At 39.3% G+C, this 24391-nt stretch overlaps 1 protein-coding gene across 1 annotated transcript in view; it reads left to right on the top strand.

Annotated features, from left to right (window-relative positions):
- Ube3c (ubiquitin protein ligase E3C) overlaps positions 1 to 24391 on the top strand; it is a 103510-nt gene that overhangs the window by 32355 nt on the left and 46764 nt on the right. Inside the window, exons 7-13 of the mRNA XM_057782998.1 lie at positions 212 to 365; positions 887 to 1107; positions 1980 to 2131; positions 5040 to 5227; positions 12241 to 12327; positions 16836 to 16993; positions 17123 to 17355. Coding sequence (XP_057638981.1) covers positions 212 to 365; positions 887 to 1107; positions 1980 to 2131; positions 5040 to 5227; positions 12241 to 12327; positions 16836 to 16993; positions 17123 to 17355 — 1193 coding nt within the window. The remainder of the gene's footprint in view (positions 1 to 211; positions 366 to 886; positions 1108 to 1979; positions 2132 to 5039; positions 5228 to 12240; positions 12328 to 16835; positions 16994 to 17122; positions 17356 to 24391) is intronic.

A 24391-nucleotide genomic window follows, 5' to 3' on the forward strand; every position in this document is an offset into this window, starting at 1 on the left:
AGATACCTCAGTGAGTAAAGACACTTTCTGCTGGAAACTTGAACTGAGTTCAATTCCTGGGTTCATCAATGTAGAAGAGAACAGATTCCTCCAAATTGTCCTCTGAGGCTTCCCAAAAATAAATATATTTTTAAAAATTTTAAGACATTTCTCCATTGTAATGAAAAAGGGCACTAAATATAAATGTATTTTCCCCGTTTTTTTTTTTTAGGGTATTATAGATCTCTCTACTTGTTGATTAATAGCAAACTTCCATCAAGTATTGAATATTCTGATTTATCGCGAGTTCCTATAGCAAAAATTTTGCTGGAGAATATCCTAAAACCATTGCACTTTACATACAGCTCCTGTCCTGAAGGTGCAAGGTGGGTGAGTGAAGATTGGGTAGTCACATGTTTTCTTTATTAGTGTGTCATGGTTCATGGGGAAGTGTGCAGTGTACTTTTCTCTGTCTTGCCTGTGCCTAACCTAAATTAGTAATTCTGATGATCTGGCTATTTATTTCCTGTTCTTTAGTACCCATCATGAAAAAAAAATACATTAATAGAAAAGATATAGGGGCTGGAGAGATGGCTCAGTGGTTAAGAACACTGACTGCTCTTCCAGAGGTCCTGAGTTCAATTCCCAGCAACCACATGGTGGCTCATGGCCATTTATAATGAGACCTGGCACCCCCTTCTGGCTTGCGAGCACACATGGAAGGAATGCTGTACACATAATAAATAAATAAATATTTTTAAAAAATAGAAAAGATATAAAATCAAGTTCTAGTCTCTACTTTGGAATATAGATTATTTACTTAGGAGAACTTTTGGGGAAATGATTTTAATCTGTGATTTGATGGGTAAGATGTTTTGATTCTCTTTAAATCCCTTTTCCTTTTCAGACATCAAGTTTTCTCAGCCTTCACAGAGGAGTTTCTGGCAGCACCTTTTACTGATCAAATTTTTCATTTCGTCATTCCGGCGTTAGCAGATGCACAAACCGTCTTCCCTTATGAGCCCTTTCTGAATGCATTATTGTTACTAGAGAGTCGAAATTCAAAACGGAGTAGTGGAGTGCCATGGCTCTTCTATTTTGTTTTAACTGTTGGCGAGAACTATTTGGGTATGAAATGCAAGGTGTACTTTTCCTAACTCCTGTATAGATAGTTGAACAGATGAGTCAGGAGAAGACTGCAGTGACATTTTAGCATGAATTTCACAAATTGTTAGAAATCTTGAAGTCCAGGCTGTTTTCCTCATTCCCATTTTTGTGATCAAAAAGCAAGATATGAGCTTTCCCAACCCTTAGCATTTAGTTCCAACACTGGCTAATTGAAGAGAGGGTCAGGTTCCACAAGTTGAAGGCTTAGTACCATGAAGCTGCCTGCACTTCAGACCCTGTTGCATAAAATGGATTGTTATCTTTGCTCCTGACCAAGTTACAAAATTGGGGTTCCTGAAACCCCTTCTTTGAGCCTGATAGTTTACTAAAGTCTGAGAAGCATGTTGACTATTGTATTATAATCATTACAGCTGAGCAGCCAGTAGTGTTGAGGTCTGTGGGGAGGGTATGGGGGCTTGAACACTTATCTGGTATGTTCAGGGGCTTGGAACCTTGTTCCAGTTTCAGTAGCCCTTTTCCTGATCACCTCTCTTTAGAAGCTGGGATTGAGTTTAAAGTAAAAACTCTTGCCTGCTTATCACTTTACCTGTCCAGGTATTAGCACACCTTTAGGCTGTTTAAGCCTTCAGTAACCTTAAGCAAAAACTCAGTGGGTGTGGCCAGAAAGGGCTTGCAGGAGTGACCAGAGACTTTGCTGGTACTCGGGTCTTAGGTTCCCTGAAACAAAGACCAAATTCATTGCATAGTGTGCAGCAGTTTGGATTTAATTAAAACAGTAGGGCTCGTTCAGAAGTACCTCTCTGGATGAAGAAAGTGATGCCCAAATGTCTGAAGTAACTCTTAGTAACTCATGTGCTGATTGTTTTTCAAAGGAGCACTGTCTGAGGATGGCCTGCTGATTTATCTACGAGTGCTCCAGACCTTCCTCTCTCAGCTACCTGCTTCACCCTCTGGTACAGGCTGCCCTGATTCCACCAGTGACTCTGAGGATGATAATGAGGAGACTGACCAACCTACCAGCCCTGTAAGCAACCATACTAGAAGTATTCTTCTAGCTACTCACCTTTAGTTCTAAAGCCAGGAAAGTATACAGGCCCTGTTAAGCTAAACTGGTCAGTTTTGTCCCCTGTCTACTCTTATTTCTACAGCTACTCCCAATCCCAGAATCAACTTGAGTGTCTCAGGTTGCCAAAGGAAATAAAAGAAGTAAATGCCGCACTTGCAGTTCAAGCAGCTTCCTTAGCATTGTATGACCAACATCAACTCCCTCTGAGAGAGGCTGGGGAAGTAAAGTTATATACAGTCTGCTTCCTATCTATGTTAAGATGTGGTGTAGGCTTTGTTACAGGACGCTCTTCCTTCCTGTGAGCAGAGGCTGATTTAGGAACAAAGAGTGTATAAACCCCCTTCCTGACTGTGTTTTATTGCTGTTTCCATCTATGGAAAATGTTACTTCATTTTAAGTCATTCCCTCCCATAGTACATAATGGTTTTAGGGGATCTCTTACACAGTTTTATGCTTCGATTCCTCTTTTCTTTCTCCTATCCTGGAGATTATTCTTTCTTCTTTAGGTTGAGAATTAATTATCAAGTTATAAATAAATCAAGAACCACTCATTTCTGGGACAGATATTTTGCTCTAGTTTTTTTTTTCCTTATATGTGTATAGGTTGTTTTGCAAGCATTTCTGTCTGTCTGCCAAATGCATGCAGTGCCCTCAGAAGTCAGAAGAGAGTGTTATATCCCCTGGAGACTAGAGATATTTGTGAGCCACCATATGGGTGCTGGTAATTTAACCCAAGTCCTCTGAAAGAGCAGCCCGTATTCTTAACAATGGAGTTATCTCTCCAGCCCCCCTTTTAAGACTTTTTAAAGACAAGATCTCCTGTAGCACCTCTAGCTGAGCTAAAACTCATTGTGTAGCCCAGGTTGACCTTGCACTTAAGCCATCCTTATGCCTCTGCCTCCTAAGTGCTGGAATGACAGGTGTGGGCTGCCACACATAACTCTTTTTGGGGGTGGGCACAAGGGTGCTAAGATTAAAGGTATAACTACTAAACCCCGTATTTTAAATTTTATTTATTTTGTAGGGTTGGGAATTAAACTCCTGACTTTGAGTATGCTAGATAAGTGGTCTACCTCTGAGCTACTTCCCTAGTCCACCTGACTTCTTCTTAATTCTTGAGAATTTAATATATTTTGTTGGCTTATAAGAATTATATGATGAGCCAGGCGGTGGTGGCGCACGCCTGTAATCCCAGCACTCGGGAGGCAGAGGCAGGCGGATCTCTGTGAGTTCGAGGCCAGCGTGGTCTAGAAGAGCTAGTTCCAGGACAGGAACCAAAAGCTATGGAGAAACCCTGTCTCAAAAATCCAAAAACAAAAAAGAATTATATGATGAGCTTGGCAGTGGTGGCACGTGCCTTTGTTCCCAGCACTCAGGAAGCCGCAGGCGAATCTCTTGAGTTCAAGGCAGCCCAGGTCTACAGAGTAAGTTTCAAGATAGCCGTACTACACAGAGAAACCTTGTCCCCAAACAAACAAACAAATTACATGATGGGGTGGGTCTGGTGGAGTACACCTTTAATCTTTTCACTTGGGAGCCTGAGGCAAGCAGATCTCTGAATTTGAGACCAGCCTGGTCTACAACAAGAACCAGTTCCAGGATAGCCAGAGTTACACAGAGAAACCATATCTCAAGAGAGAGACAGACAGACATTGGCAGTGGAACTAAGGAACTGAGGATGTAGTTCAGTGGTAGACTACTCTCTTGCCTAGCGTGCCCCAGGCCCTGGGTTTCATTCCTAATAGCATCCCCTCTGCAGGGGAGAGGGGGAAAAAATAAAACCACCCTGAAATAGGGATAGATAGGCTATCCTTATTTACTGGGGTAATAGCTTAGGACAATTTCTCACTAATCTTATTGGGTCAGATCCGATAGGTTCATGGTTATATTACTACCTTTTCTTTCCTCTGATACTTAATTAGGTAGAACTTAATTTGATTATAGGAGACCTCTCCAAGGTCAAAGTTGCTCTATAAGTCAAGTGCCATGGCTCACTACTATAATCATGGAAAGTTGAAGTAGGAGGATCTCAAGTTTAAGACCACCTTGAGCTACCTAGTGAGTTTGAGGGCAGTATGAACTATGTAGGAAGACCATGTCTCAAACCCTCCCCGCCAAAAATGTTTACCCTCAACTCTTTTTGACTTTCTGGTTTCAGTATAGCGTTTTCACTTATGTATAGTAGTTTGCAAAATTTTGTGTATCAAAACCAGCAATACTACCATTGTGTTCTCAAGGTTCAAGTTTAATGGCTGGACTTTAAGACTTTTACTCTAAAGGAGTGTTAGATTTGGTAAATTACTATAAGTTTTCAGATAGTTGACAGTACTGTCACAGACACTCTCATTTATATGTTTTTGTATGCACATATATCGGAAAAAGCATATATCTTTAGTCAATACTGTAAATTAGTAAGCCACATGACATAGGTTTTATTCAATAAATTTTAAGCCTAGTGAAGTTATCAAACACCATATTTAATTTGTATTTTGCATATTTTTTTGTCTCATAATCTAAAGTAGAAATTTCACTAGATGATAGTTTCACTTGGTGTCTCAGTACAACTCAGATCAATGATATATGGAATGAATTTTTCTTAAGATATAAATGCTAAAATATCTGCTGAATTGTAGGCAGAACTTGAGCATTCAATTGTTGGTGTGCTGCTTCAGTGAACAGCCTGGTGGTGACTGTCCTTGAGGAGTTAGATTGCCTCGGGGTGTGTTGGAAACAATACTGGGAGGTAGTGGCTGATTATTAGGTGAGGCTTTGTGTTTTCTCTAGAAAGGTGTAAAGTGATAGGGGGACTGCTGGGTAAGTTCCAGCAGCACTGCACTCACTCAGATTCACTCTCTGTTGTATGTAGGAGGATGGCAGGGTCTCAGCCCCATACATCACCGAAGAGTGTCTGAGAAAGCTGGATACGAAGCAGCAGACCAACACCCTGTTGAACCTGGTGTGGAGGGACTCAGCCAGTGAGGAGGTCTTCACGAGGATGGCTTCCATCTGCCACACACTGATGGTGCAGCACCGTATGATGGTGCCCAAAGTCAGGCAGGTCTCTTGGGGTCGATGTGCACTGGTGGGGGAGTGTGCTATCTCCCTATGAATCATGAAATGTGAATTGTGACCTCTTTGTCTGTTTTCTGATAAAAGAGAACAAAGGATACTGGACTCGCCAAACCCTTCATAAAAATGAGAGACTTTTTTTCTTTATGGAACCATTTATTATTGTATATCCTTCCTGGCCCTGAGTGTGGTATAATAGCAAATTTCTTCAGCTAGCTTCGCTTGCAGTAGTGTCTTGCATATGAGTGTTTAGGCCTCAATATACATTTTTAAAGTTTGGATTTATAGCTGTGTGTCAGTATGCTGAATTTCTTTTTAGGCTTTCTTCATGGTGTATTTTAGTCATGTTTCCTGTGGCAAATTACTATAGTCAGTAAAAATACCAACACATACATGCATGCATGCATGCATACATACATACATACATACATACATACATACATACATACATACATACATAGAAATGTAAATTGTGAAAGAAACTTTTAAATGGGCCGTGGGTGTGCACATCTTTAATCCTAGCACCTGGGAGGCAGAGGCGGGCAGATCTCTATGTTTGAGGCCAGCCTGGTCTACAGAGCCAAGTTCCAGGACAGCCTAGGGCACACAGAGAAACCTGTCAAGAAAAGAAAAGAAAAGAGAAAGGAAACTTTTGGTTGGGATAAAGCAAAATGTGTAAGTTTTTAAATGCAGCCTGTCACCTGGGCTCTCTGCTATAATGAGCCATTCACTCCTTGTAGTCAATTGCAGTAGAGCAGCTGTGAGACACAAAGGTGCCTCACCTTGATTGGGGCACATGATCAATAGCAGGAAGTCATCCCTTGCTTTGGATGGTAATTTTTGGACATGAGCATTGCTGCCTTGGTTGTGCTTAATTTCAGAGGTGTTTAAGGGCAGGAGTGAATAATGTCCAGTACAGTTTTTAGAGTGGACCATGAGCCTTGGGGTCTCTCTAAGCATTTAAGAATATCCTTATCACAGTTGCTTTATCGTCAAGAAAAGAAGAAACATACATGAATTTGTTCTTGCTATTTATTCTTGGTTCATTTTAAAAAAATACTTAAGCTAAAAAAAAAAAGAATAAACTTTCTGTGTTGGCTCAATTTTATGAGTACAGCCCTGTTTTCTCTGAGCATCTATCCAGGACTTTTTATTTTATTTATGTTTTAAATATAGTAAATTTTTAAATTTAGGCTGTTTTGTTTTTGGTTTTTGAGTATTTTCTATTTTCAAAGCTGAGATTGATGGGTTTAGTTTCTCTTTATGTTGGCTGTCAGGATTATAAAGGGTGTGGTAGTCCGTTTTATACTGATAGAGATTTCTGAGACAAGCATGGGTATGAAGAAAAGAGTTCTCTGTATGGAAGGACACAGTTCTGCATAAAGATGGAGAAAAGAATGATAGTGTATTATTCTGTGGTTGTATAAATAGATTGGCTGCATCTACACTGAGCTAGCTGGAATGATCCAGAGGTGGGGAGAACTCTTTCAACTGATGCTTTATGTTTAGTTTGTTATCGAGTCACCTAATTTTCTTTGAACTACTAACTTGGTTACTAACTTCCTTTTGAGACTGGGTCTTGCTATTTTAAATGAGCTCCATAGGGAGGGCCTACACAGCTTTGGGCAGCTTTCTGGCAGCCATATTCATTGGTTATAAGCCCAAATCATGGGTTCATGTCTTGTCCTTTCATAATTTAGGGTAAATGGTTATGCTGGTAACTACAGTTTGTGTTAGGTTGTGTATTAACTATTATGTAATGTGTGTATGTTTACAAGTATTTCTATAATGCGTTAAAGAAAACAGTAAAGACACAATGAGACAAATTCTGTTTGCCTGTGATTTTGTGTCCTTTAAATTATGTTGTCAGACTATATCAATAGATTAGTAAACTTTGCTTTAAAATCTGCGTTCTGTTTTATGAGTGAAGATCATATAAAACTAATAACTTGTTAAACATTTTAACAACTCTATGTTCGATTCTTATCTAGTTTAAGCTAATTTCATGTAGTTTATTGTTAAACACAATAGAAATAGGACTTTTGTCAAGATTAGCACTATATTAATGTATTATGAGTTTTTGAAAACTAAGTATTCTTTAAACATTTGTAAGAATTCTCAAGGCATAATTTATTGCTGATGTGGTAGCACATGCATATAGTGCTGGCACTGGAGAGGTAGAGGCAGGAGGATCAAGAATTCAAGACCATCTTTGGCTGTGTGAGACTATGCTTTCAATATAAAAAGAAGGGGAAAGGACATACGTAGATTTGGAAGAGATGTGTACCAGAATCATCTTAGAATCCCATCCGTTTTAAAGTTTTCATTTAGTAGTGTTAAGGAATGGTAAAGGATGGCAGCATCCTGCGTGGTGAACACCACTTCTCAACTAAAACAGGTTTATGTGCTGGGGCTAGATGTGTGTTTTGACTGTTGTTTGAGTCAGTGTCTTTTTATGCACCTCCTCGATTTTTGTGTTTTTTTTAATTATGTGGGGGGCAGTGCCCGTGGATGCCAGAAAAAGGTCAGGGGATCCTGGAGTTAGAAGTGGTTATAGGCCACCAGTGTATCTGCTAGCATCTGCACTTAAGTCCTCGGCAAATGCTGAGCCATATTTCCAGCCCTTAGGGTTTTGTTCTCAACACAGGCTTTCAGGTTCCCATGTAGCCCAGGTTGGCCTGGAACTTATAATAATACTCTTTTCTCAGTTTCCCAAGTACTCACATGTGAGCTGCCACATTTATCTGGGAAAGTGTGTTTTTAGAGTCTACTCTTAAAAAAAAGAAAACCAATTAGTTCTACAGGGAAATGTCTGCTCAAAGTGGTTATAGTTTTGCTATTGAATTGTCAGTTTAAAACAGCTGTGTATTTAAAGATTTTCTTCACTGGTCAGTGTTGACACACCTTTAATCCCAGCACTCCGGAGGCAGAAGTGGGCAGATCTCTGTGAATTTGGGCCAGCCTGGTCTACAAATCAAATTCCAGAACAGCCAGGACTGTTTCACAGAGAAACCTGTTTCGAAAAAAGATTCTGTTCTATACTTCTAGTTTATCTATGGGGGTTCTTAGCTTATTCAAGGTGAACTAAGTTTTAAATTTTTTATTACCTCTGAGGATGTTTGGGATTTATTTTTAATCTTGCATATCTCAGAAGCAAACTGTTACATATCTTATTTTAGTACTTCTTTGCTAAGAAGTACTACCTTCAGCAGCAAATGCAAAGTGTGGCATTTCTACCCACATGCTAGAAGGATTGCATATGTCTTGCTATGTTTCTAAAACCTATGAGGCTACCCATAGAGGGTCTCAAGAGGGCAGGAGTGTCTTGGGTATGAGTCATGTCTCCAAAGTGTTCACTTCTGTGGCTTCATATTGCCCAGAAGCACTGGCCTGAGTTTATAAAATTGTTGCTATTCCCTAATTAACTTACAGGGTTGTTACAGTGAATAAAGTATGAGTGCTTTTAATCTATCTCAGTACATGGCAAAAACAAGTCACTTCTTTACCACTTGGAAATAGAGCCCCAAACTAAATTATTACCTTTAGTAATTTAATTAAAAGGTCTAATAATTTATTTTATTATTGCCCATTGAATAAATACAAATATTTCAAATTCATCCTTAAATATAACTTGAACTATGTAGCCTTTAAAATGATATTTTATAGCCGGGCATGGTGCCATACACCTTTAAGGCAGATCTCTGAGTTTGAGGCCAGCCTGACCTACAAGAGAGTTCCAGGAAAACCAGGGCTACACAGAGAAACCCTGTCTTGGAGGGAAAAAAATAGATGTTTCAGAAAGATGTTATTCTTAGTAGAAATCTTAGTAGAGCTACCGTAAGATGATGTTTTAGAAGACCATCCAGTATAAATTACACACAAGGGTATATAATCGAGAAGGATTACTAGCTATGATTATTAGATATTTTATTAGAATATTGGTATATTAGATATTACTAGATATTTTCTGAATGGGTGAAGTGAAATACTGCTTTATCCTTGTTCTGTTTTGATTTGTTGTTTTCAGAAAAAGCTCAAAAAAGGCATGCATTTTGAAAACATTTAAAATTACTATAATTTTTAAGTTTAATTTCTTGATTGACGAGAACTAAAATAAGCAAATAGGGCCTATTAGGAAGGTTTCATGTGAAAAGTTTGTGGGTTTTTTTTTTTCCTTTTGTTTACTTATTATTTGGGAGAAGTGGCATTTGTATACCATAGACTGCTTATGGAAGACGGAAGACAGAAAACCTTTAGCAAAGAGTCCAATCTCTCCTTCCACCATGTGGGTCCTGGGGTTTAAACTCAAGTTGTCAGACTTGGTTGGCAAGTTCTTTTACCTACTGAGCCATCTCATTAGCCGTATAAGGAATGACACTCTTATATACATATACACAGATAAAAAGTTGAGCATGTGATAACTACTTAAACATCTCAAATACAAGGTATGTATTATTTCCTAATATAGCTCTAATTTTCTACAGTATGATTTTTCTTCCTTTTTTGGAGGTAGTACTATAGCTCAGGCTGACTTAGAACTCATTGTGCAGTTTAGACTGGTATCAACTTGATGTCAAGCCTTCTGCCCCAGTGTTAGGATTATAGACATGAGCCACCAAACCCAACAACCTCTTTTTAAAATAGTCTTTTTCTAGTCTTTTGAAGTAGCTTTTTGTGGATAATAATGCCAGCAGACAGTATGGTTAAAGTTAGCGTAATTTGTCTCATAGTTGTGTTTCTTTTCTTTCTTTTTTTTTCAAATTTTTGTTTTGTTTTGAGACAGGTTCTCCCTATATGTAGCCCTAGCTGACCTAGAACTGTCTATGTAGACCAGGCTCCTCAACTTTCCAGAGACCTATTTGTTTCTGCCTATCAAGTTCTGGAATTAAAGTCATGTACTGCCATGTCTGGCAACATACACGTTTTTAATATTTTTCATTGCTTCCAGAGGGTTCTTTAGAAGTTCCCATTGTAATTTTGAGTCTCACCCAGTCATGTTTCAATGTGGAATTTCAGTACACTTCATCATGAACCCTTGACAGACATTTTATAAGTTTATAATACTTTTGAGATGGGCAAGAGTTCCCTTTCTGATACAAGCAGATTGTAAAAGGCAGTTTGCAAAATAATCTTTTTATTATTTTATTGTTATTAATTATTAATATTTTGCTGATATATATTGGTGTTTTATTTGTGCATCAGAAGAGGACCTCAGATCCCATGGGACTATAGTTATAGATGATTGTGAGCCACTATGTGAGTACTGGGAATTAAACCCAAGTCCTCTGGAAGATCAGCCAGTGCTCTTAACTGTTGAGTCATCCCTCCAGTCTACAAAATAATCTTAATAGAGCCTTGCCAGTTCAAGATTTTATGATTGCTCTGTGTAGGTGCCCAGGCTTGAGATCCTGATTCTCAGGCAGCTGATGTGGGAAATCATGAGTTCTTAATCCCAGGCTAGGCTACACTGTCGAACACATGAAAAACGATTTCAGGATTGTGTGTAAATGTCATACTTTTCCCTGGTTTTTTGTTTGTTTGTTTGTTTGTTTGTTTGTTTGTTTGTTTGTTTGTTTGTTTGTTTTTTGGGGTGGGGAGGGGATCTTATATAATCCAGGTTGACTGCACACTTGGCTGTATAGACCAGACTGACCTCAACCTGAGAGATCTACCTGCCTCTGCATCCCAGGTTGCTGGGATTTAAAGTGTGTGACATTTCACTACTAATTTTTTAAATTTTATTTTTAATTCTATATGTGCAGTGTATATGGTATAGCACATGTACCACAGTGGAGCGTGGATGCCAGAGGACAATTCTGAGGAGAAACTTTGTTTTTCCTTCTACCACAAACTGACTTGTATGCTAGTTATCTGGATTCTTTGTCCCTTGCTTTGTATATTAGGCTCAGTGAATGACGGGAACAGAAATGCCACATAAAGGACATGTGATTGCTGTGTTTATATTTAAGATATACAGTCTTCTCTTGTGGTGGTACTGCCTTTAAATTTTTATCTCACAATCATTCCTAATGTATCTCTTTCATTGTGAAAATTGTTTAGTTACATTTGCTTAATTAGTTGTTGTTTTCCTACTTTGTCTTAAGATGTGTTTAGTAAATCACATCCCTGTTTTACAGACATATTTTTCCATCATCATTAGCCTATATTTTTGTTGGTTTCATCTCACATACAGGGATTTGATTTTTTTAGCTTTAAATTCTGTTTTTTTGTTTCTTACCCAAGGTCTCAGGCTGGTCTTGAACATGTTATGTAGCCAAGACTAGCCTTAAACACTTGGTCTTCCTTCTTCTGTCTCCTAACTGCTGGGATAAAAGTATATGCCATCACACTAAGCACATTTAAATTAATATTATTGTATTTTAGTAAACCTTATTGTGGGGAGGGCAACCTAAACTTAAGTGAAAGCAGCCATGAATTCTCAGTACTGATGGATCTGGGATTCAATCTCAGGACAGTAAGAGTAGGTGAGAGCCAGGCTTCCCTGCAGCTAGGGCACGTGTTTTCGTTTGCTTGTTTTCAGTTTCTTTACCACGAGGCCCATGTCAGATGTGAGCTTTTGTGGTATTGTGTGTATTCTAAATTGTGTACTGTCTTCACTGGATGGTTGCGTAGCTTTATTTTTTTTTGTTTTGTTTTGCTGTTTCTTTTATTTTTATTTTTTTTCATTTTATTTATTTGTTTGTTTGTTTATTTATTTTTTTGATTTTCGAGACAGGGTTTCTCTGTAGCTTTGGTGCCCGTCCCGGAACTAGCTCTTGTAGACCAGGCTGGCCTCGAACTCCCAGAGATCCGCCTGCCTCTGCCTCCCGAGTGCTGGGATTAAAGGCCTGCGCCACCACCGCCCGGATGTTTCTTTTATTTTTGACTTGGAAATTTGTGGTTTGTTCAGAAAAATCATTGTAGTGTAGCTTTGTTTTTTTAAGTTACGATTTGAATGAATAATTTCTTACTTTTCCTCTTTTTCTGTTTCTCTTCAGGCTTCTCTACAGTTTAGCCTTTAATGCCAGATTTTTGCGGCACCTTTGGTTTCTCATCTCTTCAATGACAACGCAGATGATCACAGGGTATGTGCTACGCAGGCTACAGATTCAGCCTGAGGGCATGGGAAGTGGCAGCTTAAAGAAAGGGTTGCATGGATATTTAAATTACTGCTTATACTTGTTCTGTCCTTTTTGAAAATTTTATTCTGAATAGCCTCAGTTTCACTCAAACACAGAAAAATTAGTGCCTAATTTTACAGTTAACCTATTTGTAAGCTTCATCTGCATGTTGGCTTTATCCGAAGGGAAATTTGTTTTGAAAATCTCAGATACTGGGGCTTTTCTCTTTGAAAACTTTGTTTCATTTTATATGTGGAGGTGTTTGTTTTACCTGCATGTATATCTGTGTACTACATGTATTGTTGATGCCTGTGGAGATCAGAAGAGGCGTCGAATCCCTTGAGACTGTACTGGTGGTTGTTAGCTGCCGTGGGGGTGCTGAGAATTGAACCCCAGTCCTCTGGAAGAGCAGCCAGTGCTCTAAACTATTGAACATCTCTCCAATCCCTGCTCTGCTCCTTTTGTTTGTTTTTATAAAGCAAGAAACTAACCAGGTCTCAATGTGCAGCTAGCCTGGCTTGGAGCTTACAGTCTTGGCTCAGCTTCTGGAGTACTAGGAGTACGGGTGTGCACCATCTCATTCAGAAAACCTATTATCGCCGGGCGATGGTGGCGCACGCCTTTAATCCCAGCACTCGGGAGGCAGAGGCAGGCGGATCTCTGTGAGTTCGAGACCAGCCTGGTCTACAGAGCTAGTTCCAGGACAGGCTCCAAAGCCACAGAGAAACCCTGTCTTGAAAAAACCAAAAAAAAAAAAAAGAAAAGAAAACCTATTATCAATGGTAGGAAAACTTCCATTCGTGTATAACATTATTCTGAATTACTTGGATCTTAATGATTCTTACATGAATAAGAGAGTTTTTCACAGCCCACAGTGGTTGGTGACACTCATGAAGGCTGAGTGGTTCAATCAACAGAAGTTAGAGACACCTAGATTAGATTCATACTTAGAAATTTTAAAATAAAAGGTTTTGGTGCATTTTAATCCTTCTGATATGACTTTGACTTAAACAATAGTTTACTTAGGGCAAGAGGAGATTGGAGATCATTAGGACTCAGGAAATTACCATTGACCTGTAAGTAACCCAGCTTAGCAACAGAGATACTGCTATGGTCTGCCTGATAATTGCCTGTTTGTTTATGACATTTGTCTTTTGGTGAGGAAATGGAGTCATGATGTGTGAAAGAAAAATGATAATGTTAATTATATTAAATTATTAATACTACGTTACAATGGCTAAAGTTATAGAGAGTTTTTAAAAGCAATTTTTAAAGATAGTCGGGAATTTGGAGTTTCTTGTTACTTGTTTACTTTATTAAATAAATTCCAGAAACATAAACAAGTATTAGTATATTTGTGCTTAACATCTCATCATACTACTTTCGGGAATAAAATGAAAAATGAAACACCTGATTTTTCTGAAAATGATAATGAATTTAGTTTGAGAATAGTTTCACAGCAAGATTAGCTCAGTAGGGAGACTCAGTTAGGTCAGACTTAGGAGACTGTCTCATTGTCTCATCAGGTAACCAAGAGAATTCATGTCCAAATGAGATGCAGCCCAGGCCAACAAGTCTAGAAATGGGAGTGGGTAGATGTGTGGGTGTTTTGTTTTGTTTTTTTGAGACAAGGTTTCTCTGTGTAGCCCTGGCTGTCCTGACACTCACTCTGTAGTCTACCAGGCTAGCCTTAAACATACAGAGATCCACCTACCTCTGCTTCCCAAGTGCTGGAATTAAAGGAATGCGCCGCCACCAAGACACAACTAAAGGTTTGTTTTTATTCAAGTGTGTTCTTTCCAGTATTTCCCCTTGAAATGTGAGACAGTTTAGTTTCTAACTTACTGAAGCTAAAGCAACCGACAGCCAGCAAACAGGCAGCTTTACCAAAGGCTACTTTTCTTGTGGTCACTGCACTGTCTACAGAGGGCTCTCAGGGCATCCCTAGACAGGAAAAGCTGAAAACTCTTCAATAGGGGGAGGGAGTACTCTCCACGGACAGGAGCACATACTTATTCTGAGGGTTACTAATGGCAGGGATTCATTTGAAGTCTGTAATCAACCAGCTTTTGATGTCCTACTTGTCACATTAAATTATAGACTTTTTTTTAAATATTTATTTATTATGTATACAATATTCTGTCTGTGTGTATGTCTGCAGGCCAGAAGAGGGCACCAGACCTCATTACTGATGGTTGTGAGCCACCATGTGGTTGCTGGGAATTGAACTCAGGACCTTTGGAAGAGCAGGCAATGCTCTTAACCACTGAGCCATCTCTCTAGCCCAAATTACAGACTTTTTATTTCCTTCCATGTCTCTTGAGATTTATCTGATTTGAGGAGGATGTTTGAGTCTGTGTTTTTAATGTTAAGAATGGCCTGTGTTTCTTTTGTCCCTGGCCTCAGAGTCCACTGGTGACTCTTTTTCCATGTTCCATATTTCTTCATTCAAATGACAGTGATTAACTTCTTTTGCTCACCTCATGGAATTAAGGAGATAACAAATAAGTTAGTGTTGGTTAACAGCCTTAATCGTCTGCCTGAGTGATCCTGCGGTGGCTTATGGTAAGTAAGGACCAAGATTCACAACAAGAGTGATTCTTCAGGGCTTGCTCAGCACTGCTTAAATGTAGGAAACAATGTATACTCAGCAACTGTTTAACATCTGCTGGACCTTGTTCCCTTAAATATTATATGCTTCTTGGTTTTAAGTGATTTTTATGGCTCTTCTCTGGGCTAGTAGGCTAAAGGATACTGACCATTATCTCTACTAATCTCAACAAAATATATGGCAATGAATTAATTTTTTTGTGTTTATTGGAACTTTTTAAAGATTTATTTATTTATTATATATACAGTGTTCTGCATGCATGTCTGCTTGCAGGCCAGAAGAGAGCACCAGATCTCATTAGGGAGGTTGTGAGCCACCATGTGGTTGCTGGGAATTGAACTCAGGACCTCTAGAAGACCAGCCAGTGCTCTTAACCTCTCTCTATCCCCTTTTGGAGCCGTCTCTCCAGCCCCTGTTGGAAAAAATTTTGTGGATGGCCTGGTGGCACAGTAAGGACTCTCAGGAAGTGGAACTAGGTTCTGATCTCGTGGGAGTGGGCAGGGGAAGAAACCACTATTGTACCTGCTGAAGTCAGCTCTCAGCTTTCCTGGCTTTGGTGATATAATAGGACAGTATGTATATCTGTATGGATGCATGCCCAAGTAGGCTGGAAGAGGACATCAGATCCCCTGTGACTAGAGTTAACAGATTGTTGTGACCTGCATAGTTTCTGTTCTCATTTTAGACCCTCCCTGAAGACGGTACCATACAGATCCAAAGTTCCATCTTCATCTGCCTCACTCACCAAGACAAACACACACACACACACACACACACACACACACACACACCACTCCCAGTAAGAACTAAAAGGCTTCTACTTTGCCACCATACATGTGTGGTATTGGCTTCTTGGTCTTCACCCCTGCTCCTGTCTCCAAAATGCAACTTTTGGGAGCACACAACTTTGATCCCAGCACTCAGGAGACAGAGGTAGGGGAATCTGAGTGAGTTTGAGGCCGGCCTAGTCTACAAAGTGAGTTCCTGTACAGTCAGGGCTATAAATTAAAAAAAGAAAGAAAGAAAAAGAAAGAAAGAAAGAAAGAAAGAAAGAAAGAAAGAAAGAAAGAAAGAAAGAAAGAAAGAAAGAAAGAAAGAAAGAAAGAAAGAAAGAAAGAAAGAAAGAAAGAAGTTTTGTGGAAAAAATCCACAAAGAAGCAAAAAGTGTAATGTATACTCAAGAAGGTGTAATGTGACTCATAGGTCTCCATTGCAAAAGGGATGTGATGCTTTCTTGTTTTGAAAGAACTAGCATGTGATCCATATGACAGAAAGAAAGAAAGGAACAGATCACAGCTTGTGATAGGTAATAGAGACACAAATTTTTCTACAAAGCCATCAATATAGCAGGCAGGGGGGCCACTTATAAACACGGACAAGAGGAACAAGGCACTGAGAGGAGTAGAAGATGATTCCTGAAGGTTGTAATTTATTTTCAATGTAGAACTGTTATAACCCTTCCTGAAATCAGGAGCTAGGTAAATGTTCTGTGCTGCCACAAACACTGGCATTTGTTAAATGGAAGCCTGGGGAAAGGGGACAGTTTTCCATGCAGGAACCAAATCTTCATCTAAAACTCTCCAGTACTTTGTCTTGTGACTATGTCCACTCTCAGTAGCTGCCTAGACTTGTGGGTGGTAGGAACAGGAACCCATCAAACAGGTTGATCTGATGGACTCTTGTCTTTTCTGGTGCCTGTTATTAACTTGTGTTGTCTCAGGAAGGAACCTTTCCTTCCTTGTAAGTAGTTTTATCATTGATGTAAATTTATTTTCACTGAATATATTTATCTGATATCTTAATTCCTAAGATAAAACTTACTTTAAAATAGCCATTTTGTTTCTCCTTTCCCCTACTTTAGGTCTATGGTGCCATTGCTTCAGGTGATATCAAGGGGTTCGCCCATGTCCTTTGAAGATTCTAGTCGAATTATCCCACTCTTTTACCTCTTCAGCTCCTTGTTCAGTCATTCGCTGATTTCCATACACGACAATGAATTTTTTGGTGATCCCATAGAAGGTGAGAATTTTGAAAAATGGATTTGCTGCTTGTGTCAGGGCCTGTTACTTTGAAAGAGGCTCTCCCCCCCCCCTGCTGTGTATATTGATTTTAAGAAAAAAAAACTGGTAGAAAATTGGGTTGTTTCAGTTGTAGGTCAGAGACAATCATCCATGATGCCTTTCACTCTGGAGGAGCTAATCCTGCTGTCTCGCTGCCTTCGGGATGCCTGCTTGGGGATCATCAAGCTAGCATATCCGGAAACAAAGCCAGAAGTTCGGGAAGAATATGTCACTGCATTTCAGAGTATTGGGGTCACTACTAATTCTGAGATGCAACAGTGCATACAAATGGAGCAGAAGCGATGGGTTCAGTTGTTCAAGGTATGTGACATGTGGGAGAATGCATCTAGCACAGACTTGTGTCTGCTTGGTTCCTTTCAGAAGGATAGAAATGTAGAGGTTGATTTTAGGCATAATTTTTTATTTAGTTTTATGCTTTAATAAATTAAATAATTTAATTTTCACACCTGAACATGGTGTGAGGGTATCACATCTCCTGGAACTTGAGAAACTGACAGTTGTGAGCTGCCGTGTGGGTGCTGGGGATTGAACCTGGCTCCTCTGGAAGAACAACTGAGCCATCTATCTCTCCAGCCCAACTTCAGGCATAATTTTAATTTACAAAACTTTTAAAGAAAAACCGTATTTTTATTTTATATCTGTTTTGTTTTAAGACCTTGCTTTTGGACTAGTGAAGTACCTTAGTAGGTAAAGGCTTTCTGCCAAGCCTGGAGACATGAGCTGAGGCCTGAATCACACACACTCCTAATCATTGTCTTCTACCTTTCACACAAGTGCTACTGCACAGGATGAAAAGTAAAGGGGGAGGGCAGGACGGAAGGAGAAGAGGGAGGGGAAACTGATCGGCATGTAAAATAAATGAAAAATGTTATTTAAATAAAATTCAATTAAAAAAATGGGAAAAAGATGAAAAGTTAAAACCTTGCTTTTACACAGTTAATACATGAGTAAAATGTCTTAAGACTATTTGACAGGTTGAAGTAGTAATAAAAAATTTTAAATGTTTCCATTTTATTTTTCACTAATAGATCTTTTTTGGTGGTAAAAAATTATTTTTGAATCTTTTGTAAAATGAAGTCATAAAGGTAGAATTGGTCTTCGTTTTTTATGCATGTTGTGTATCTATTACTCTAGTATATGTTCATGTCTAACCATAGAGAAAAAGAAGTTATGGGGTACCATGACTGGCATGCTGGCAGGAGACCACTACTGACTTGGGGTGGAAAAAAAAAAGCAGAAAAAAGGTGCTTGTCTCTGACCCCCATGCAATTTCTGCTGCAAACACATCTAGTCAGCTAAAATTGCTCGTTAAAGGAGTGAGAGCAGAAGAAATGCATCTTCCAAATTGAATGCTAGATTTACAGGCCGTTAATACCAGCGACCTCTCGCACACTAATGTTCCATGAGAGTCATCAGCTGTCCCTTCAGGTCTTTTATCACTGCTTTTGTCAAGCTATCTATTTAATTGAAAGAAGTTAATTGAATGAAAATGATCAACTAAGCTTGTATTAATATTGCTAATGGAACTTTCTTCTTGGCCATGTTTGGAGAAAGATGTCAAGCTAGACTTTAGGAAAGACCCATTAATGCTTGCACTTAACCTGATGGGCTAATTAGGGACTGCTTATTCATCCTACAAGTCCATGAGAGTCTCTCTGCAGCCCATTCTGCCTGATTTTACAACACATTTCACTTAGAAGCATAAGCATTAGCAGTAGTGAAAGTAACTGATAATGTTTTGATTGTGTGAATACAGAGCTAATGCATCATTGAATTCATAATTTGTACAGATTGATGTAATACATGTTTGCACAATTAATTTTAATCACCTCTCTCTGCATTTGTAAGTAAACTTTAAAAATTGCCTTCTGGGCCCTTCCTTGAAGATTGGCTATTTTGCAACCTCTTCTAGGTTACAAATAAGCTAGCTCACCTACTTCAGAGTTGAAATGCTTGTGTGACCATTCATGGATTTGGGCCATATGGTAACGTGTATGTTTTCTTGTCTATATGTAATTAAGTTCTGGGATCTTTGCTAGTAACACTTCCCTTCTGTGGAACACTGGGTTTTTTGTGTACACTAGAAGATAACTTCACTGTTTTACAGTTACTACTGGGTGTTTTATAACTTCATATGTCAGTCTTATCTTTGGGGCTTAGGAGTATCTGAATTTAATAATGCTCCATGAGATATTTTACACTCTGACCATATTTTGTTCTGCATAAACATTAAATAAAAATTTTGTGAAGCCAAGTGCAATGATGAATGTTAGTAATTAATCCCAGATCTCAAGTTGCCAAGGCAGACTGATTGTAAGCACAGGGCCAGCCTGGGCTATATTGATTTCAAGATAAATTAAGCAAGACCCTGTCTCAAACACTCTCCTCTGAAATTTAGGTCAACATTCACTTTGTGTGTACTTTGACCTAACCCTGTGAAAAGAAATGAAATCCTGTTTTAGATAACTTTGTATCTTGCTACCATATTTAATAGGACTTATCAAAAGCAGTGTGTCAGGGAGGCAGACACATCTGTGTGCATTGCCACATAGAGAGCAGAGGGTGCTGTGGGAGATGATTCTTGCTCTCTTGATGTATGTGTAAGTGAAAGAGAGATTGAACCCAGGGCTTTGTACATGCTAGGGATGCATTCTACCACTGAACTACATTCAAAATCTTAATAGTTGGCTTTATTTTTGATACAGGTTTGGTTTAGGTTTGAAATTGTGTTTTAATAAAGACCTGCCTTAAATAGAATCGTTTAAAGGACATGTCCGCAATCTATTTTATACTATTTGCTATGAGTTGAGTCCTTGAAATTATACAAACCAGCATGTCTCATAAGTGATCAACTGCTATTAACTATTCTTGTAGGAGAAAATGACCTTTATATCAAATAACAGAAACAATAAGAGTAGTCATTTTTTCCTAAAAGCAAGCATTGCCTGTCTGTTCATATAATAATGATTCTGTGTGGGAGATGTTAAATGTTGTCTCTGTACAGAGCCAGCCATGTTTTTCTTAAAGCACTATTTCTGTATATTGCAGTTCCAAATTAGAGTTGAAATATTTGTGATAAAACCAACCAAAGGAAGTGAAAGTATTTGCTATTGATTTCTGGCTTTCTGTTGACTGACGGAATTGCAAGCAAGCGCTGAGACGAGGCTTTGTCCTCCAGTGTAAGCATTTTCATTTTTCAGTCACAGATGACCCTCTTGAATTAATTTGTGTGAGAGGCTCTGTTGTCTGGTCACAGAACATAGAATTTAAGTGCTTAGGGTCATCTTTACTTGTCACTGTAGGAATTGAGATTGGTTCCTAAATTCTTCATCAACATTGTTAAAGCAGATCATGCATTTATCAACTTTATAAACTTCTTTTTGAAGTGTAATTTATGGCTATAATCACTTTAACCCTGTGAAGAGGTGGTAAATCCTGCTTGATGTGCCTTATCAAAGGCAGTGTGTCAGGGAGGTAGGTACACAATATATGTTACCACAGAGAGAGCAGAGAGTGCTGTGGTAGATGAATCTTGCTCTCTTGATTATCAGTTTGTAGTTTCTACTTGAAAGAAAAAAAATGTGCTGGGTGTGCTGGTGAACCTGATACATCCCAGCACTCAAGAGTGAAGGATGACTTGCTCACAGGACATAGAAAAACAAATCTGAAACTTGCCTATTAGCTTCCTTTCTGCTGACTAGCCCTCATACTGTAGACCCAGTCAAAAGTTCATGTCTAAGAAAGTCTTACGCCATAGTATAGAAGCTACTGTTGCTGTTTGCTAACTGAACGTGATATACCTATCATGTTACCATCTAAATATATGCCTATAGAGTAGTTCTGCTGTCAGCTTTGGTCAGAAAAGCTTCTCTTTACAATGATCAGCAATTACTGCAGAGATTCATAACTGACTAAATTACTAAGAATAAATGACCCATATTTGTCCTAACGTTTCTGTTGCTGTGAAGAGACAACTATGGCATCCCTTATAAAGGAAACCATTTTATTGGAGGCTGGCTTACAGTTCAGAGGTTTAATCAGTCCATTATCATCATGGTAGGAAGCATGGCAGCATGCAAGCAGACATGGTGCTGGAGAAGTAGCTGAGAGCTCTATCATTGGATCTCAAGGCAGTAGGAAAAGAGAGTGACACCAGGCCTGACTTGAGCATCTGAATTCTCCAAGCCTGCCCCCAGTGACACACTTCCAATAAGGCCACATCTCCTAATGGTGCCATTCCCTGTGGGTCTATTTTCATTCAATTCACTACAATATCCAAGGCAGTGGACCATAATAGATGAATTGGCAGAAAGAATACACAAATTAGAGAAAGGGAGTAGGTGTAGAATGCTGACTTTCAGGTATGACATGGCTGCTGCACTCTTGAACTCACAGCAGCTTTGCTTGTCTTTACAGTATTAGGTCCTCAGTAGCCTATCATTGAGATTCGAGGAGCTCCTGAGATAAGATTTAAGATGTGCAGTTCATGAAAGAGGGAGAGAATTTTTCTTCAATAATATAGCCACTGGTAAGGTGCTCATGATTCTATAAACAGACTCACCTGTGTTCCTATTAACAACTATAACAAATCTTACTGGGATGCTCACACAAGAAGACATGAAAGGAGGAGGAATGAGGAAAAGGCGTGGCGGGGGTGGGGGGGAAGACAGACTGAATGTGCTTGATTGGGAGGCGGAGGCAGGAGAATCTCTGTGAGTTCCAGGACAGACTCCAAAACTACACAGAGAAACCCTGTCTTTAAAAGAAAAACAACAAAAAAAGAAACCCCACAGTTTTATGTAAAATTAACGCATATTAATTTCAAAAAACATTATAAAGATGTGACTTAAAAATAAGTAGAATGTTTGCCTAGCATAGGCAGGCCCTTGAGTTCTACCCCAATCACTAAAGAAAAAAGACAGACAAACAACAACCCAAATTTTTAACAAAATAAATGGATGCAAATACAGTGTCCTAGCTGCAATCCTGATGTTTATTTTCCACCAGGAGTCCCAGAATGGTGTTGCATTTTGTAAAGCTGGGCCTATCATTATTGAGGGTTGGCTGGATGTTTGTTGTTTGGTTTTCTTTTGTTTTTTAACTTTTCGGTGGCTAATTGAAGTGAATATAAGTTAACAATTTTTTTCTTTCAGGCATCTAACAAAGTTGTTTCAAAATACAGCTTTATGTATTTTGTGATTAGCTAGCTTTAGTGAGAGCTGAGAGCTGTGTACAAGGTCACTTTCACTTGTAAGGCAGCTCACACCTAACATTCCAAGCCTTCACCATTGATTCCGTGAGCAACCCAGTGCTGGCTGCCCTGTGCTAGGGAATGGAAGATAACTCAGGCTGGGCCCTGGCATCATCACTGTGTAGTGAAGGCTTGAGGTAGACTCATTGTCTTCTTTCCATTCCCTGTAGGCGAACCTCTTCTGTCAGGTGTTGCTTCTGTAGCTGCCTGCCACTAGTTTTCTCACGCTCCTTTGAATATGTTCTTCATTTGAAATCAGATCTTTAAAAAGTTTTGTATTTATCACATTGCATATTTGCCCCCTTCAGTACCTAGAAGTGTTTTACTGCTGAGTGTCCTTTGTATAGAGCTCCTTAAAGAATCATCCACAGCAGGCCAGGTGGCACACACCTGTGAATTTCTGGCACCAGGCAAGACTGCAAGTTTGTGGCCACCTGGGCTACCAAGGAAGTTAAGGTTCTTCTAGGCAACTTACAGAGACCCTATCTCAAAACATACAAAGAGCCAAGTGGTCGTGGTGCATACCTTTAATTCCAACACCCAGGAAACATCTACAATACAGTGTTAGCAGCTTTTATGAATACAATGTTATCCTTGCTTGCTATGTTGAATGCTGTCCCTTATCCTAGATCAATGACTTACATTAAATGCTCAGAAATAAAATCACAGTACACATGTAATACATGCTCTATTACATTCACATGTAAGTAAACTTTGCTTCTTTGCTTTTGTTTCTTATGAACCACATTGGTTCTCAAATCCTTCAGACTCATCCCTCTAACAGTTCAAAGTGGCAGTTTGTCTGGCTCCCTTAAACCAGTGATAGACTGGGGTGTTGAATGATGGTGTGCCTATGTGTGGATACTTTTCACTCTCCAGAATATCCCCATATGCTGGAGAGGCAGGGAACCACAAGGTCAAATCTGTAGACTCACTTTGGGCAGATTTTTATAACCTTTGTTCAAAGTTAGCTGAGATGAGTGCACCTGTGGCTTCATTACAACGTACACCTAAGAGTCTTGGAGTCTTTATGTTTGATACAGTTATCCAGAAAATTTGATTAACAGAAAGAAAAACCATCTTTTGAATTTGAATTGAGCATCTGATAATCCAGTTCAAAGCCTTTCTTCAGTTAGCCTTACCTTCATCATATTTAGTAAACTTACATGCTTCCTTGCTTTCTTTTTTCAATTTTTCGAGACACAATTTCTCTGTGATATAGCCCTGGCTGACCTAGAACTTGCTCTGTAGACCAGGCTGGCCTTTAACTCACTTGAGATCCAGCTGCCTGGATCCAGTGTTGGGATTAAAGGTGTGCAGCACCACACCCAGCTCCTGATGGCTGTTTTAATTTAAGAGTATTCCAACAACAACAGTAACAAAAATCCGAACAAAAAGTGGGGTATTTCAACATCTTCTGTGCTTCCCTCACAGTCCCACTAGCACTGCAGTGCTAATGAAAAGGCTGTCACCCAGAATAAAGATTCTGAAGGACATGTCACGCCCGTTGTCTCTACAGCATTCTGTGAATTGACAGCCTTGGTGTCTGTGTATAACAGATGAGAGAATTGACATTGAGAATTTGAGAGAATTGTCAAAGTTGCTGTTGTTTGTAGAAAGGATTAAAATTAGCAGCGTGCTGTGCAGTGCTGACACACTCCTTTAATCCCAGCACTTGGGAGGCAGAGGCAGGTGGATCTCTGTGAGTTTGAGGCCAGCTTGGTCTGTAGAGTGAGTTCCAGGATTGGCTTCATAGCTACTGAAAAACCCTGTCTCGAAGAACCAAAACAAAACAAAACAAAAAAAAAAAAAACCCTCCCAAAACAGGCAGCACGTGTTCTTTAAAGATGGGGTCACAGTTAGAAATGCGTAATTCAGTGTCTGCAAACCCAGTAGAATGTGTTTCCATGAGCCTCGATAACACAGGCTGCCCCAAACCTTGCTGTATTACAGCCTTCCAGGACCCTATTGTACGGAAAAGCCATCCGTGGCTGAAGTGTTATGAATTTAGCTCATCTGTTCCTTTTTATTCTGACTCCAAGTCGGTATTCTTCTTGTCACATATCCTGTAGTCCCTCAAAGTGT

Source organism: Chionomys nivalis, chromosome 1 (assembly GCF_950005125.1).
Source record: "Chionomys nivalis chromosome 1, mChiNiv1.1, whole genome shotgun sequence".
NCBI lineage: Eukaryota > Metazoa > Chordata > Mammalia > Rodentia > Cricetidae > Chionomys > Chionomys nivalis.